The sequence below is a fragment of the Garra rufa genome, chromosome 1 (genome assembly GCF_049309525.1).
Source record: "Garra rufa chromosome 1, GarRuf1.0, whole genome shotgun sequence".
Classification (NCBI taxonomy): Eukaryota; Metazoa; Chordata; class Actinopteri; order Cypriniformes; family Cyprinidae; genus Garra; species Garra rufa.
This window is the reverse complement of record NC_133361.1, coordinates 50,053,545-50,068,476: the sequence shown is the minus strand read 5'-3', so window position 1 is coordinate 50,068,476 and position 14,932 is coordinate 50,053,545. Positions and strand designations below refer to the sequence as shown.

General features: G+C 34.4%; 2 protein-coding genes and 1 pseudogene across 2 annotated transcripts in view; all 3 read left to right on the top strand.

The window, feature by feature from the left end:
* Window positions 1–3,878, top strand: part of LOC141316168 (uncharacterized) — an 18,019-nt pseudogene extending 14,141 nt beyond the window's left edge.
* A 4,143-nt stretch (window positions 3,879–8,021) lies between these two features.
* On the top strand, window positions 8,022–11,582 carry ccl19b (chemokine (C-C motif) ligand 19b). Its single transcript, XM_073833471.1, has 4 exons — window positions 8,022–8,288; window positions 8,527–8,647; window positions 8,746–8,867; window positions 11,164–11,582. The coding sequence occupies exons 1-4, from the start codon at window positions 8,210–8,212 to the stop codon at window positions 11,184–11,186; spliced, it is 345 nt and encodes a 114-aa protein (XP_073689572.1). The 5' UTR covers window positions 8,022–8,209; the 3' UTR covers window positions 11,187–11,582.
* Window positions 11,583–12,128: 546 nt separating this feature from the next.
* The window catches only part of kansl1b (KAT8 regulatory NSL complex subunit 1b), a 43,900-nt gene continuing 41,096 nt past the window's right edge, over window positions 12,129–14,932 (top strand). The window contains exon 1 of the mRNA XM_073832764.1: window positions 12,129–12,205. Coding sequence (XP_073688865.1) covers window positions 12,129–12,205 — 77 coding nt within the window. The remainder of the gene's footprint in view (window positions 12,206–14,932) is intronic.

Sequence of the window (14,932 nt, the reverse complement as noted above, 5' to 3'; positions counted from 1 at the left end):
CAACGAATTACCTTGGCTTAAAACAGTTTGGAGCTCCAAGTTCAGTACACACATTATATATATAGCCGCTATACTTCCGGTTCGAATTCAAATGATTCACGATAAGCTCATTGAAGTCCCATTCTGAATTAAATGACTCGAGATCCAATTGGAGCACTTTAAAACAGAGGTTTACTGAAAGCTCCATTGAAACTTTGCTCAATTTTAATTTCGTTGTTTGACATAAAATCAATACAATTATTAGGCCTAACCTACAGTTATATATATATATATATATATATATATATATATTAATTTCAGGCGTTGTGTTCATATTCCGGGTTCACCCGCTTGCCTGTACACTTATATTAAATAATCTGAATACTGTATGTGTTTTTTTTATTACCACTCTCCTTTCCACTAAGACACGTTAAACATTTTAAAACGGATTTATTTTGAATTTGTTGGATCCATACCCCATAAGCTGGTCGAAGAGGCACTGAACCGGCATCACACCCCGAAGAAGTTCAGAGACCTCATCCTGGACTACTATGCCAACTTCCATCTGAGAGTCTCCTCCGGAACAACAACCTCCGACTGGCACAAGCTTGAGAAGGGGATTATCACTGGCTGTACAATCTCAGTCATCCTTTTTGCACTCGCCATGAACATGCTGGTGAAATCTGCGGAAATGCAGTGTAGGGGGCCCCTCTCTAAGTCTGGAGTTAGACAGCCACCCATCCGAGCCTTTATGGATGACCTGACAGTGACTACAACATCTGTCCCAGGCTGCAGGTGGATCCTGAACGGTCTTCAGGAGCTGATGTCCTGGGCTCGCATGAACTTCAAGCCGGCAAAGTCAAGGTCCCTTGTGCTGAAGAAAGGGAAGGTTACTGACAAGTTCCACTTCTCACTTGGCACCACCAAGATACCATCACTGACAGAGGAACCTGTGAAGAGCCTGGGGAAGGTGTTCAAGTGCAGCCTGCGAGACGCAGCTTCCATAAAAGCGACCAACCAAGACCTGGAGGCCTGGCTGGCCGTGGTGGACAAGTCTGGCCTTCCTGGCAAGTTCAAGGCTTGGATTTACCAGCATGGTATTCTCCCTCGGATCCTATGGCCCCTCCTGGTGTATGAAGTCCCCATTTCAACAGTGGAAACTTTGAGATGAGGATCAGCAGGTTTCTGCGCAGGTGGCTGGGACTTCCTCGAAGCCTGAGCAGCATCGCTCTATATGGGCGGAACAACAAGCTGAAGCTTCCCATGAGCAGCCTGAGCGAGGAGTTCATGGTGACGCGGTCCAGGGAGGTCCTACAGTATCGGGATTCCAGTGATCCAAAGGTTGCCCAGGCTGGGATTGAGGTCAGGACAGGGCGGAAGTGGAGGGCTGCCGTGGCAGTGGACGACGCAGAGTCAAGGCTACGGCAAAAGGTGTTGGTGGGCTCAGTGGCACAGGGGAGAGCTGGCCTGGGCAGTAGAAGAACTCCCCGCTATGACAAGGCGGAAGGGAAGGAGAGGAGGTCGCTGATTCTGGAGGAGGTGCGTGCAGGAGTTGAGGAGAAGCGAGCTTGCCAGATGGCTGGGATGCGGCAACAGGGCGCCTGGACAAGATGGGAGCAAACAGTGGAGCGCAAAGTCACATGGACTGAGCTGTGGAAGGCTGAACCCTACAGGATAAAATTCCTGATCCAGGTGGTCTATGACGTGTTGCCAAGTCCATCCAACCTCTTCTCCTGGGGAATGGTGGAGACACCAGCATGTCCCCTCTGCCAGCGGAGAGGAACGTTGGAACATATCCTGAGCTGCTGTCCAAAAGCCCTGGGCGAAGGGCGTTACCGCTGGCGGCATGACCAGGTCCTAAAAGCTGTAGCGGATTCTATCTGCAGTGGAATTAGCCACAGCAAGAGCCTCCACCCAGTGAAGACCACAGCTTTTGTCAGAGCTGGGGAGAAGTCAACACCAGCTGCCCGGGGCACCTCCTCTGGCCTGTTGGCAACGGCGCGTGACTGGGAGCTGTCAGTTGATCTGGGCAAGCAGCTGAAGTTCCCTGAGACAGTTGCTATAACAACATTAAGGCCAGACATTGTGCTCACCTCAGAGGCCTCCAAGCAGGTAATTATCTTGGAGCTCACAGTGCCTTGGGAAGACCGTATGGAGGAGGCCAATGAAAGAAAGAGGGCAAAGTACTCCCAGCTTGTGGAGGGTTGCCGGAGCAATGGGTGGCGGGCAATATGCCAACCCGTCGAAGTGGGATGTCGAGGGTTTGTGGGCCAATCCCTTTGCAGGGCCTACAAAATGCTTGGCATCACAGGGGCGAGCCAGCGAAGGGCCATCAAGTTGGCCACTGATGCTGCAGAAGTAGCATCAAGGTGGCTGTGGATCAGGAGAGGTATGGCGTGTAGGGTAGTAGCGCTACCTGGACATAAGCTGGGACCTGATCACCCCGGCTGGGTCGCCTAGGGGAGGGGGTCTGATTGTTGAAAGACCCGAAACCCCCCGTGATCCTAGGTTACATCACTGATGATATGTCCAGGTGCACCAGACGGTGTATCTAAAATCAATGTTCATTAAAGAGATTTGCTCTAATTAATTAACTCATTATTGACAGTTTCTGCTGATTACATTTTTATGCCAGTAGCTAGTGACAAATGAATGTCTTTTATGTTTTTGAGTGAGTTATTGAATCACTGGGCCTTTAATTGGACACAGACGTGACAGGATTAAACTAGCTTAATTTGCTCAGTATTTTTAAATAATTGATTAGAATTGAAATATTTTCAAAATGCATTCATTTTTAATTTCAACACAATCTTAGATATTTTGCTTTCACATTAATTTGTACTTTAAAACATTAGATACCTTATTTTCCACAAACCATATATTTATATATAATATGATTGCCGATTTTCCACGCTTCTCTTACAAGCCCCGTTCTGCCCCAAGAAAACGCTTAACGTGCAAATCAGCGTGTTGCGTTCATATTTTACAATATATTCTGCTTGTCTGTAAATGTTATATCATTTATTAGTAAGGCGTGTACTGAACTTGGAGCTCCAAACTGCTTTAAGCCAATGTAATTCGTTCTGGAATGTCCCGTTTATCATTAGAACACTCCTGGAAACGGAACTTCCAAGGCGTATGGCGAATCATCTGATTCAAAACGGAAGGCGTCAAGTGGTCATGTGATCTATGTGTTTAAGTCATAATTTTGACTTATCTCGTAATTATGACTTAAGTCATAATTTCGACTTTTTATCTCATAATTTCGACTTTGTATCTCATAATTATGACTTTTAAAGTCATAATTTCGACATAGTAAGGCCGTGTTCACACTTGGCGTCCTTTTCCAAACTGCCAGCGTCTGTTTTACATTCTAATCCTATGGAGTAAACCGTCTTTTCAAAAAAGCCATAGCGCTTTTTTTAAACGCCACCGCCGGCGTCTTTTTCTGCAGCTCAGAGCGTCTTTTTAAGTTGAAAAAAGTTGAACTTTTTTGAAGAAAACGCCCTACGTCAAGCGCTTTTTTGACAGCTGACCAATGATAAGCGAGTAGCGGGACCTATCGTTTCCATAACAACAAAAACAAGAAGAAAAAAAATGGAGAAGTTGCCGGTAGATAAACTTGTCGTACTAGTTTCGGAGCACAAGGAGTTGTATGATATGAGTAAACAACTCTATCATAATATACATCACAAAGAGGCTCTTTCTCGACATTTCTTCACCACACAGCACTACGCTACTGTTGCAGCTGTTGTTATAGCAACAAAAGACGCTGCTTTTTGTAACAGAACGCTGCCAGCTTTTTTTTTTTTTACTAAAAAAACGCCCTAGTCAACTTTTTCTTGTCAAAAAAGACGCAAAGTGTGAACACGGCCTTAGTCATAATTTCGACTTTTTATCTTATGTGTGTATATATATATATGACCCCCACATGGTGTTCAGGTCACAGGATTATTGCACTGATTGTATTGTATTTATGATTTACATATGCTCATTTCTATGTATTTATATAACTTTATTGTCATGAATGTATATATTAAGGAAAACAAAGTTGCATTTTCTAAATGCTAAGTGGCAGTTGAGAGAAGAGTTGCCATGGCGACTACGACGCGTCTTCAGTCAACAAAGAAGACTGCTTAACTGAAGGCAAACTCTTGTCTCTCTCTTACTTTATTGCAAAAAAAGTTAGTAAAATGATCAAATGTCAAGAAAAACAGCTACTATTCACGTTCTTTACTGTCCAATGAATGTGTTTTCGGTTAGATACTTATTTTATTAGTAATTTTAAAACAGTTGTCATGCCATAGAGTTCACTTGTGTTTTACATGTTATTGACTTTGAAGTGGTCAAGTTTATAAGTAACTGTATATAAAGTAAGCATTTCAATCTATTTACTAAAAGAGTTTGTCAGAAGTTGTCAGTTTGTGTGTACAAAAATGGTACGGGTACAGATTACCAGACACTGTTATTACTTACCTTTATTACTTACCTCTGTTACTTACCTGAATCCAGTCTGCTATGTGAGTTGTGGGAAACATTGATAGGATTTTGTTACATTGTTTAACTGTTTATTTGTTGCCAATGAGTACTTGTAAATATTGATACATCTTTTCCTAATGTGGAATACTGGGGGTTAAGGTTTCATGAATGTTCATGTGTATTAAAAGTCAACAAACTGTTACTGTTAATAAATAAATAAATTAAAATTTTTAAGACACTGAAAATATTTATTTTATTTGAATTATAAATATACTATAATATGTAACAATATTACATATACATTACACATACATTTTATACATTTATTTATGGTAAAAATTAATTTCTGCATGAATATATGAATGAATGAATGAACTGAAATACTTTTTATACTCATATATATATATATATGTATGTATAATATATGTATAATATATATTTTATTTTTATATAGTGTAAAAAGTATAACTAAATAATACTGTTTAATTTTTACTAATAATATACTTTAATTTACTTTTAATATAATTTATTTCTACTATATTGTTTTTTTATATACAGTAAAAAGTAATGAATGAATGAACACTTTACTGTTCATAAAGTTTTCAGTTTTACTCATAATATACGTTTTACTGGTTTTAAAAAAAAGACATTTTAAAAATATATCATTTCATTTTTAAGACACTGAAAATAGTTTAATTTAAAATATAAAATGTAAATAAATATATTTAATATAAAAAAACTTCAATAGTGGTGCTGTAACATGCGCATAAGACGCTCATGGAGAACTTTTGGACTAGCCTTCAATTAGTGTTAATTGTCTATAATTTCCGCATCACATCCTCATCAGACAAAGCAGCTTGATTACTTCTGGACCTGCTGAAGTTACTGCAGCCCAGGTGGAAGTGAGCCATCATACAGGAAGTGACACGGCGTGTGGCTCTTTCCCTGACAATCTTGAAGTAATGACTGAAAACTGAATGCAGCTGTAGTTAGAAATCAAACTGCTTCAACTCAGTAGAGGATCAAAGTAGTCTGTTCCTCTCTTTACGCTTCATTAGGGCTCAAGAGATACACTCCGAATGAAGACCTGGCTGTGTGTGCAGCTACAACCCTTCGGGAAGTTTTAATTGAGCAGGATTTCAAGACTTGGGCCGTTTCTTTTCTTAAAGAGACTTTAGTTCGGCATAATTAACACATATCCAAGGCCTTTAGATATTTTGCGGGCTGTAGACCATGCATATATTTAGCATCCACATGTAGATGCACGCCTGAAATATAACACTTCCAGTATTGCCAAAACACTGGCCATTTCTGTGCACACAAATATTACGATTCACACTTCAGCTGCTCAGGTTACAAATTCACAGAAAATATGTGTTTATTGATTTCTGGTCTATAACGCAATTTTACAGCAGAGAGATGTAGAGCAAAATAGAATGAAATCTGTAAATGGATGCACAAAAGCATAGGTAGTCAGTAATTATATTTAAAAATACTAAGCAAGTTACATAATAATCTTGCAACAGCATTCATTTCTTACCTGTCGGCAAAAGCAGGTACATGTTCATGCAGCTTCTTTGTTGGGTTGCACCCAAAAAACACATGAACCCATAAATTGGTAACGCCTGCAATCAAACAACGAGTGGTTTATCTTTTATAAGAGTTAATATGATACTTGGAAGAGTCATAAAATAATTATGATCACCATTATGACTATTATTGGTATAATGTCACATACTGCAGACTGCAGATACTGCACACATTGATTGGCCAGTTATGTATATGCAGATAAGAGCAGTGCAGGTTTTTAAAGGGGTTTTAAATAGTATTTTATTTTATTTTATTTTATTTTTGCTTAAACACCAGTGTAGACACATGAGCAATTGTGAATTCAATGCAGAGCCGCATGCACTTTTTGGAAAATATTTTTTATTTTTTCTTATTTATGAATCCACTCAAATATATATATATATATATATATATTTTTAATTTTAATTAATTTACTTTTATTTTATTTTTGAATCCACTTAAACTTCGGTGTCACTTGAGCAATTGTGAATTTAATGCAGAGCTCCATGCACTTTTTAAAAAGGGTTTTAAATATTTATTTTCTTATTTTATTTTCAGTGCAGAGCTGCATGCACTTTCTAAAAAGGGCTTCAGATATTTTAATTTAATTTAATTTTTATTTTGTAATCCACCCAGACATCAGTGTGGACACTTGAGCAATTGTGAATTCAATGAAGAGCTGCATGCACTTTTTAAAAAGGGTTTTAAATATTTACTGTATTTCTTTTCTTCTTTTGTATTTTCAAAGTTGTATGCACTTTCTTAAAAGGGCTTCAAATATTTTTATTTTATTTTAATTTTATTTTTTATTTTCAGTGCAGAACTGCATGCACTTCTTAATTTTTTTTTTATATTTACCTTCTTAAATTTTTTTTATTAACTCAAATGTCATTATCTTTTCTTTAATTTTTTATCTATGTATTTTATTTAAATTTTATTTTTGAATCCACTTAAACATCAGTGTGGACACTTAAGATTTAAATATTTATTTAAATATTTTATTTTATTTTATTTTAAATGCAAACCTGCATGCACTTTCTGAAAAGGTTATATATATATATATATATATATATATATTCATTTTTTTTACTTATTTTTTTATTACTTTTTTCTTTTTACTTCAGCAATTGTGAATTCAATGCAGAGCTGCATGCACATTTTAAAAAGCATTTTAAATATTTCCATTTTATTTTATTTTTGAATCCACTCAAACATTATTTTATTTATTTTTATTTTATTTTTGAATCCACTCAAACATTATTTTATTTATTTTTATTTTATTTTTGAATAAACTCAGATGTCTTTTTTATGTATATATTTATTTTATTTTATCCACTCAAACTTCAGAGTCACTTGAGCAATTGTGAATTCAATGCAGAGCTGCATGCACTTTTTAAAAAGGCTTCAAATATATATATTTTTATTTTATTTTTAAATCCACTCATGTTATTTTCTTAAAATATTATTTTATTTTATTTTATTTTATTATTTTCTTTTCAGTGCAGAGCTGCATGCACTTTCTAAAAAGGGCTTCAAATATTGAATTTAATTTAATTTTAATTTTATTTTTGAATCCACTCAAAATCAGCGTGGACACTTGAGCAATTGTGAATTTTATTCTTATTTTTGTGGGTTTTAATTCTTTAAATGTTTTTTTTATTTTTATTATTATTTTATTTTATTAAGTACTTGAATCCGCTCAAAAACCAGTGCAGATATTTCTGGTTAAAAGGCAAACGAAATCTAACAATGGGCTAATTCACACTACAATTATCACTTAGCGGAACTTACGCAACATCTAATTTGTCCCAAAGCCACTTATATGTGCAACCTGTTCCCTCCAGCTATGAGTGACAACCACTAATACGACTTTACTTTCACCGCATTTGTTTCTCATGAGGCAGTGACACTGATAAGCACATTTCAAAAGCCCACAAAACATGTCACAACTTTCCCTCCAGTTCAGACAGCTCAGATGAAGGAACACTTGGCAGGCGCCACCATTTCCAGTTAACAAAAGAAGGTGAAAGGGCTCTTTTAATAGGAATGGATTTACAGGAAACGGTTGCCTTAAAGCATAAAGAAAGTGAAAGTTTGTGAAGAAGAGTATAAAGGGCGTGCAAGCAGCGGTGAGGCACATATCGGCTGAGCACAGGTGAACGAACACATAGAGAGGGACAAAATGATGTTCTCTAACACTTTGACATTATGGACAGGTGCTCTGCTTATATTAAGCGTCAGTCTATGGAGCTGTACAACAGGTGAGTCAAAATATACAATTATTTGGCTATATCCTTCTGCAATTCTGTTTTGAAATTTAAAAATTAACTTAAAAAAATGTATAGTATTTTTTTTTTACAATTTGTTTACAGTTTTTAAGTAACTTTAACTTTACCTTTCAGCAAATATGATCTCTTTTTCAAGTTTAATTTTTTTTTATAGGTGAGACTGTTGATATTGCTTATGGTTAACATTCTGTGCACTGTTTAACTATCACAGCTCATAATGATGGAGCAGCGGATTGTTGTTTAACCACAAGCAACCGGCGTATCCCGAAGAAAGTGGTGACGTCTTTCACAATTCAGACGGGTGATGGAGCCTGCAGTATTCCTGCCACCATGTAAGTCGCATTACACGCATTTCAAAATGCCTCCAAAGTGCTACAGACTTCAAGGTGCATTTGAGTTTGCATATTTAAATATGGATGAATTTCCACAGATTTATCACAAAGAAAAACTTGAAGCTCTGTGCACCATTTCCAAGTGAGAATAACTGGGTGAGCAAACTGATCGACCACATACTAGCAGGAACTTTAAAAAATCCCCCCCAAAAACCTAGAGGTACGTATTTGTAGGTATTTCACCATGAATTCTTGGTGCTTTAATAATATAAATGTTCATGCATGCTTTTAAGTTCTGTTTGCATAATGTAAGATAACATAAGATAACATTTATAACACAGAACCTAGCAACATCATATAACGCATTTACAACATAATGGAACACAACAAAATAATGGAACATTTAGAAGACAACATTTTGAACACATAACAATGTCACAGTAACATTTAGGAAATAATATACATAAACACAACATTTAGATCACAACACCATAACATAACATTTAGAACACAGCACTATAACATAAAAATGTAATGTAACATTACATTTTGAACACAACACGTAATATAGTGTAATGTAACGTAACGTAACGTGACATTTATAACACAACACCATAACATAACATAACATAACATATTGTAACGTAACATTTATGACACAACAACATAACATAACGTAATGTAACGTATAAGATAACGTAACATAACATTTAGAACACAACACCATAACATAACAACCTTAAAATACAACTTAAAATTAACAACATAAAATAAAACATGTATTATAGCATAACGCAACGTAACATAACATAACATAACATAACATAACATAACATAACACAACATTATGTAACATACTTATAACATTTAGATAGAACACCGTAATCAAACGCAACGTAACATAACATACATATAACATTTAGGAAGCAACACCGTAACATACCATAATGTAAGATAACATAACATTTAGAACACAGCACTATAACATAAAAAAGTAATGTAACATTACATTTTGAACACAACACCATAACGTAATGTAACGTAACGTAACATAACGTAACGTAACATAACATAACATAAAACATTTATAACACAACACCATAACATAACATAACATAACATAATGTAACGTAACATTTATAACACAACAACATAACATAATGTAATGTAATGTAACATAACATACGTATAACATTTAGAACACAACACCATAAGATAACAACCTTAAAATACAACTTAAAATTAACAACATAAAATAAAACATGTATTATAGCATAACGTAACGTAACATAACATAACATAACATAACATAACATAACATAACATTTATAACAACAAAATAACATAACACAACATAATGTAACATACGTATAACATTTAGATAGAACACCGTAATCAAACGCAACGTAACATAACATACATATAACATTTAGGAAGCAACACTGTAACATACCATAATGTAAAATAACATAACATTTAGAACCATAACCTAACAACTTAAAATACTACATAAAATTAACAACATGCGTTTTGTAGCATAACATAACGTAACGTAACAACATGACATAACATTTAGAACACAACAACACAACGTAACTTAATATAACATGACATAACATTTAGAACCCAACACCATAACATAACATAACATAACATAACATAACATAACATAACATAACATAACATAACATAAATTACAACATAAAATAAAACAACATAGTATAACAGTTTGAACACAACACTGTGAAGACATAACATCACATAAACATAATGTAACACTTATAAAAACATAACATTTACAATATAACATTTAGAGAACAATGAAATATAAAATCACCACAGTACCATATATATATATATATATATATATATATATATATATATATATATATATATATATATAAAACACAAAAATATAACATTTAAAACACAGCATAACATTCATAACATAACAGAACACATAACAATGTAACATTTAGAACACAGCATAACAAAACAAAACAAAACACAAATAACATTTAGAACATAAAATATATCACATAAAATAACATTTTTAACATAACATAAAAAACAACACATCACATAAAATACAATTTAGAACAAAAAACAGCATATCACATGAAATAACATTTTTAACATCAACACAAAACAGCATATCACATACAAAAACAGTATATCACATAAAATATCATTTTAAATATAACATTACTGAACAACACATCACATAAAATAACATTTAGAGCATAAAACAATACATCACAAAATAACATTTGTGGACATAACATAAAACAACTTATCACATGAAATAACATTTAGAGCGTAACAAAACACATCATATGAAATAACATTTTGAACATAACATATAACAACATAAAACCACATATCGCATAAAATAACATTTTAAACATAACATAACTAAACAACACATCACATAAAACAACATTTAGAACATAAAACAGAACATTACAGTACATAACATTTTGAACATAAGTTTTTTCCCCTCTTTTTTCTTACAGGAAAGAAGCAGAGACAACAGTAAATGACACCATCACAGGTTATGCAGCTCCAGCCTGCTCTCACATTACACGCATTAATGGGACTGATCCTGGAACAGATATCTGATATTACTTAACCATAAAAGTAAATACTCATTCTCAGGTTTACTATGTGCGAAATACTCTAGTGGAGCAGGTCAAGTGTGAAACTATTGCCATATGAATAAACCTTTACAAGATATGAGCTATTTTTGAAATGTGAATCCTGCTCCTACTGGTCTACATGAAGATTTTTGATTATTTTTAAGCTACTTTTTTAACTAAGTTCTAATTTCCATCACTTGTTGAGTTTGTTACTGTTTCCTAAGCCATTGAATAATTTGTTCTATATTTTCATTTTGTATTTTCGAATATGAATAAAAGCTTTTACTTTTTAAATATGCCATTTGTGCGCATGATTTTTTTTTGTTCAGTTCAACTTCTGTAAATCTGAAAAAAAGTATTGTCACAGCAACTACAGGGATCATATCCAGCAGATGTTCTATATGCTAATGTCATTGTGATGGTAAAGAGGCCCTGACTTTCACATACTGTATGCGCTGCATCTAAAGTAACACTCAGCATTCACATTAGGAGAGCTTAAGCAGCCCAAGTGACCTTTAAAATGGTTATTTGTGTAGGAAGCATTTAACCTCTAGACTACAGTGAATGGGTATTTAAGCCTGTTTGACTATCTATAATCTCTGTGTAGTGCTACCAATGATTACATAATATTTCACAATAAAACAGTGCAACATTTGGTCATACACAAACTGCAAACACTCCCCCTATATAAAGTCATGTCAAGTCAATTTATTGAGATTTTCACACGATATATTATTTAAACCATAAAAAGTGCAACGTTTAAACAATTTATATGGCTAATCTGTTGTGAATATATCTTCAGAGTAATTGTCATATTAGCTCTGTGCATGAGGTAGGTGAATATGACCTGTATCTCATATACATACCCATCACTGTCATCCCGTCAGCTGGGCGGTAATCCAGAACGTTGCTCTCAGCTGTGAGATCAAACTGCAGTTAATGCCAGTTTTCTGAAGGATTAGGAAAAAGTTTTACCCCACGGACAGCGACACTGTTCACACAAACACATACACAAATGTGCACAAAAATCCCACAATCCAGATGCCCCAGAATTCTTTGTAGCCCTCCAGCATAGAATGCACTGATCACTGAAGTGAAAAATTACATCAGTCTGTAGACAGCCAAACATGTGACATAAGACTAGACAGATAGATAGATAGATAGATAGATAGATAGATAGATAGATAGATAGATAGATAGATAGATAGATAGATAGATAGATAGATAGATAGATAGATAGATAGATAGATAGATAGATAGATAGATAGCAGTGGCGGCTACTGGTCTGTCAAATAGGGGAAGCTCATTTTCGGTCTACATCATAAAATTGTCTATTCATTTAAAAGTAAATTCTGCCCTACGTTCCTTTTCAAGAAAATGGTCTGTGACCCTGTCGTACCAACTAGGCGTCTTTTCCAGTGACTTTTCGTGTGCAGTTTCATATGAATGAATGATCTAAAAAAAATATTAAACTCTGTAAAAGTGAAACAAGGAATGTGGTGTATAATTGTGTGAAATGTATGATGAAAATCAAGCAATTTCGCCAAGCAAATATACAGAAATAGGTTGCAGCAGTTTTTATTTCGACTGAACTTGAGAAATCCACGATGGGACTGAGCGCAGAGAGCGCGAACGAATAGCTTCAGCGATTCCTTATAGGACAAAATCGCTGTCAGTCAAAAGGAGATGCAATCTTTCGACAGACCCTCCAATCATCACGCAGAAGTTCAGCGTCCAGGCCAGCCCACTCCTCATTCACCCCCAGAGACGCTGAGCGTCCGTGGGCGGGACATAATCGCAGCGTTTATCCAATGACCGTCTAGTTTCAAAGCACTGAAAAAAAACGTTCAAAGCAGCCCCATTGAAGTCAATGGACGCTGGGCTTCAATGGGGAAATGCACTGTGACGCTACGGGAATGTATGAGAAGAAAATCAAGTCAGCCGACCTGCTATATCTAACTGATTCTGAACGAATTCGTCTTTGAGATGAACGTTTTCTAACGCATTTTTAGTCAATAAAATGTTAATACAATAGTACGTAATTTGACCATTAATTTTGTGACATTATAGGGGAAGCTGAGCTTCCCTTGCAGTCTTAAAGAAATCGCCACTGATAGATAGATAGATAGATAGATAGATAGATAGATAGATAGATAGATAGATAGATAGATAGATAGATAGATAGATAGATAGATAGATAAAATGATAGAGTGGCAGAACAATAGATAAATAGAACGATAGATGATAGATACATAGATAGATAGAACAACAACAGAATGATAAAACAATAAATAGAATGATGATTGAATGATAGAACGATAAATAGAATGAATGACAGCATGATAGACAGAATGATGGAATGATAGAACAATATACATAGATAGAATGACAGAATAGAATGATAGAAGGAGAGAAGGACAGAATGATAGAATGACAGATGACAGATATCTACACAGATATTTTTGTTCTTTGTTATGACCAATTGGTGTTTTTTTCCTAAAAGTAGTGCTAATCAAACATATTGATTTTGTATTATTAAAAGAATGACTGATCACCATCAGATTGATTATAAGTCTAATTATATCCTTGGTATAGTGTAAGAATATTAGAATATTCCTCTGGTTCTGTTGAGAGACTGACCTTCATACGATGGGTCCCATGCAGAGACCTCTATTAAACTGTAATAGTCTTTTTTTTTTTACTTTAAATTAATATCATGTAAAAAACTATTGTATTTATTCATTTTTTAAATTCTCACATTTATATGTAACAATTTACCGAATGATAGATAGACACAGAAACAACAGAACGGATAGATAAAACGAACGAACGAACGAACGAACGAACGAACGAACGAACGAACGATAGATAGATAGATAGATAGATAGATAGATAGATAGATAGATAGATAGATAGATAGATAGATAAAGGATACAACAATAGATAGAATGAGAGAATAGAATGATATAATGATAGACAGATAGATAGATAGATAGATAGATAAAATCAAATGGATAGATCAAATGAATGAAGAAACGAACGAACGAACAATAGATAGATATATAGATAGATAGATAGATAAAGGATACAACAATAGATAGAATGAGAGAATAGAATGATATAATGATAGACAGATAGATAGATAGATAGATAGATAGATAGATAGATAGATAGATAGATAGATAGATAGATAGACAGACAGATAGACAGACAGATAGGTAGATAGAAGGATACAATGATAGAATAATATGATAGAATAGAATAATAGAACGATAGATAGATAGATAAAGGATACAACAATAGATAGAATGAGAGAATAGAATGATATAATGATAGACAGACAGACAGACAGATATATATATATAGATAGATAGATAGATAGACAGACAGACAGACAGATAGATAGATAGATAGATAGATAGATAGATAGATAGATAGATAGATAGATAGATAGATAGATAGATAGAAGGATACCACGATAGAATAATATGATAGAATAGAATAATAGAATGATAGATAGATAGATAGAAAGATAGAAAGATAGATAGATAGATAGATAGATAGATAGATAGATAGATAGATAGATAGATAGATAGATAGATAGATAGATAGATAGATAGATAGATAGATAGATAGATAGGTAGGT

What these genes read in the sequence shown, in the direction of transcription:
- ccl19b (XM_073833471.1), top strand. Translation starts at nt 8,210, where the DNA reads ATGATGTTCTCTAACACTTTGACATTATGGACAGGTGCTCTGCTTATA. An exon ending in TCTATGGAGCTGTACAACAG is followed by an intron (nt 8,289 to 8,526) that starts GTGAGTCAAAAT and finishes TAACTATCACAG; the next exon opens with CTCATAATGATGGAGCAGCG. An exon ending in TCCCCCCCAAAAACCTAGAG is followed by an intron (nt 8,868 to 11,163) that starts GTACGTATTTGT and finishes TTTTTCTTACAG; the next exon opens with GAAAGAAGCAGAGACAACAG.